At 65.9% G+C, this 2,387-nt stretch overlaps 1 protein-coding gene across 1 annotated transcript in view; it reads right to left on the bottom strand.

The window, feature by feature from the left end:
• Positions 1-19: 19 nt before the first annotated feature.
• The window catches only part of CARD19 (caspase recruitment domain family, member 19), a 60,315-nt gene continuing 57,947 nt past the window's right edge, over positions 20-2,387 (bottom strand). Inside the window, exon 10 of the mRNA XM_014529515.1 lies at positions 20-354. Within this exon, the coding sequence (XP_014385001.1) occupies positions 229-354 (126 nt within the window). The 3' untranslated portion in view covers positions 20-228. The remainder of the gene's footprint in view (positions 355-2,387) is intronic.

Genomic DNA, 2,387 nt, shown 5'->3' with positions numbered 1-2,387 from the left:
GGGGGGGGGGGGGGGGGCACCTCACTTCGCCCTGCAGTCCAGGATGTGCCCCAGAGAGCCCCTCGTGGCTCTGTCCTTCTACCCCGTCCCCAGGTGCGGTCAGGGCTGGGAGCAGCAGGGCTCAGGTGCCTCCCCGCCTCCTGGCTGCTGTGTGACCTCCTGCGGTTACTTGACCTCCTGCCTGTTGCCCTGCCTGTCACCTGAAGGGGAGGCTGGCGGGATGACCTCTCACAGGACACTCAGGAAGGTGCTGGCTGTGTGGCCGCAGGCGCCAGGCCCCTTGTCAGTAGTGCATGAAAGCAGGCGTGTCTCTGATGGACAGAGGTGGCCTGATGCTCGGCCGCGCTGGGCCCGGTGCGGGCAGCCTGGGCAGTGTCCACACCCTCTCGCCCACAGTCAGGTATGACCTCAACAACCCAGCCAAGCACGCCAAATTGGACTTCCTCAACAACCTGGCCACCGGCCTCGTCTTCATCATCGTCGTGGTGAACATCTTCATCACGGCCTTCGGCGTCCAGAAGCCTGTGGTGGACCTGGCGCCCCGGCAGTAGGCTCTGGTGAGTGTGAGGACCGGTGGGCACTCCCCCACCACAGCCCGCCCAGGCCCTCTGGCCACTGACCGTGAGCTGGGCCCCCCACCTCGCGTCCGCCTCTGCCCGGGCCTCGTGGGCGATGCCTGCAGCGGAGCGTTCCCACCACACGCAGCCCTACCCTTGCTCAGAGAGGCACCCCGCTGGGCAGGTGCCGAGGGAGGCCAGCGGCCTCCTGCTGTGCGGAGCACCCTGAGTGTCGCCAGGGCAGACTCAGGAGGTCACTCTGCTGACTTGAGGGCAGCAACGGGACACGGGACGCAAGGGTCCTGCACTCGGGACCCCGGCCAGGGCTGCACACCACAGGGCGGTGCGGCCTGACTGACCAGAGGAAGGGTGGACTGCTGACGGGCAGCTGTCTGTCCAGCAGGGATGCCTATGGCAGCGTGGGAACCCCACAGAGCACCTGGACGCCAGCGTGCTCCCTTATTCATGGCATGATGACCAGGCCAGGGATTAATGGCCCAGTGTGTCCTCAAAAATGACCCTGACTCTCCCCAAGCCTGGGGCTCCTCCCGGCCCTGTTCCCCGGGTCCCCGTCAGTGTGCTGGGGCCAGGCCCTCCAGCCCTCAGTGACTCCGGAGGGGAAACTGAGGCTTGCCCAGGTCAGAATGGGGCCTTTCTGGAGTCGGAGTGGCCCCGACACCGTGGACACCACTAAGGCAGGGTCACAGGACAGCCCGGGGCCCCTGGCCTGGCAGCCCTCACTGCTCTGCTGCCCTTTGCAGATGCCCGGCCTGTGCCACCACAGCCTCACAGACCCCAGGAGCTGTCTCGGCCGCGGGCCCCAGCCTGGGCGCTGCACCCCTGCGAACGCCAGAGCCAGGACTGGGCTGGAGGACACTCGCCAGGGAGTCCTGCTCCATCCGTGGCTCCTCCCCCTGAAGCAGGGGCAGCGAGGCCAGAGGCGGAACTGGACCCCCAGGAGGGCCATGTGGACAGACACGCAGCAGGCCCGAGGAGGGTGGGGGAGGGGCCAGGCCAGCCTTAGTCTCGGGACATTTCCAGAAGGACAAAGAGATGCCCCCTCAGCCAACACACCGCTGGGGGCTCGTGGCCCCTGCCCTTCCTGCCCGGAGCCTGGACCAGCAGCTTCCCCGGGGCCGCCGTATGCCCACCTCCCCCCAGCCCCGCTTCTCTAAGCACAAACGACCAATAAAATGATTGCTCCTCCATGCGGCTTCCAGCACAGCTCCCTCCCGGCCCAGCGGCCTCTCTGCAGGCAGCCACGGCCTGGTTCACGCCTCACGTGCCTTCTCCAGGCCGGGAGCTTGTCGGCTCCTTGGCGCCTGGCATCTCCAGGCAGGTTTCCCGGTGGAGACAGAGTCTCGGGTCTCCAGTGCCCCAGGGTCTTCTTTTCACAGAATGGGTCGAAGAGCTCCCGCAGTGGGTCACAGGCCGTGGCCCGGGTCACTGTGGTCATCGTCCGCTCTGTTGGGAGCCTCCCTGGTGCTCCCCATCTGGCGGGGCCGTGAGTGAAGCGCACACTGTGCCGACTCCACAGCTTCCCTGCAGCCGGCCGGTGGCTCGGTGGCCGGAGCGCGGTCCCGATACGCCAAGGTTGTGGCTGGATTCGGTCAGGGCACATGCCCAGGTTGCAGATTCAATCCCCAGTTGGGGCGAGTACGGGAAGCAACTGATGTTCTCTCTCTCTCTCTCTCTCTCTCTCTCTCTGTCTCTGTCTTCCTCTCTCTGAAATCAATAAACACGTATCCTCTGGCGAGGATTGAAAAAAATAAAAGACGCTTCAGTTGCAACCTCCCAGAAGTGGGCTCCCGGCCTGACTGCCCGCGGGCG

This window comes from Myotis brandtii, unplaced genomic scaffold (assembly GCF_000412655.1).
Source record: "Myotis brandtii unplaced genomic scaffold, ASM41265v1 scaffold684, whole genome shotgun sequence".
In the NCBI taxonomy this organism is placed as follows: Eukaryota; Metazoa; Chordata; class Mammalia; order Chiroptera; family Vespertilionidae; genus Myotis; species Myotis brandtii.
Note: the sequence above shows the minus strand (reverse complement) of the source record. Positions and strands in the feature narration are given on the sequence as shown.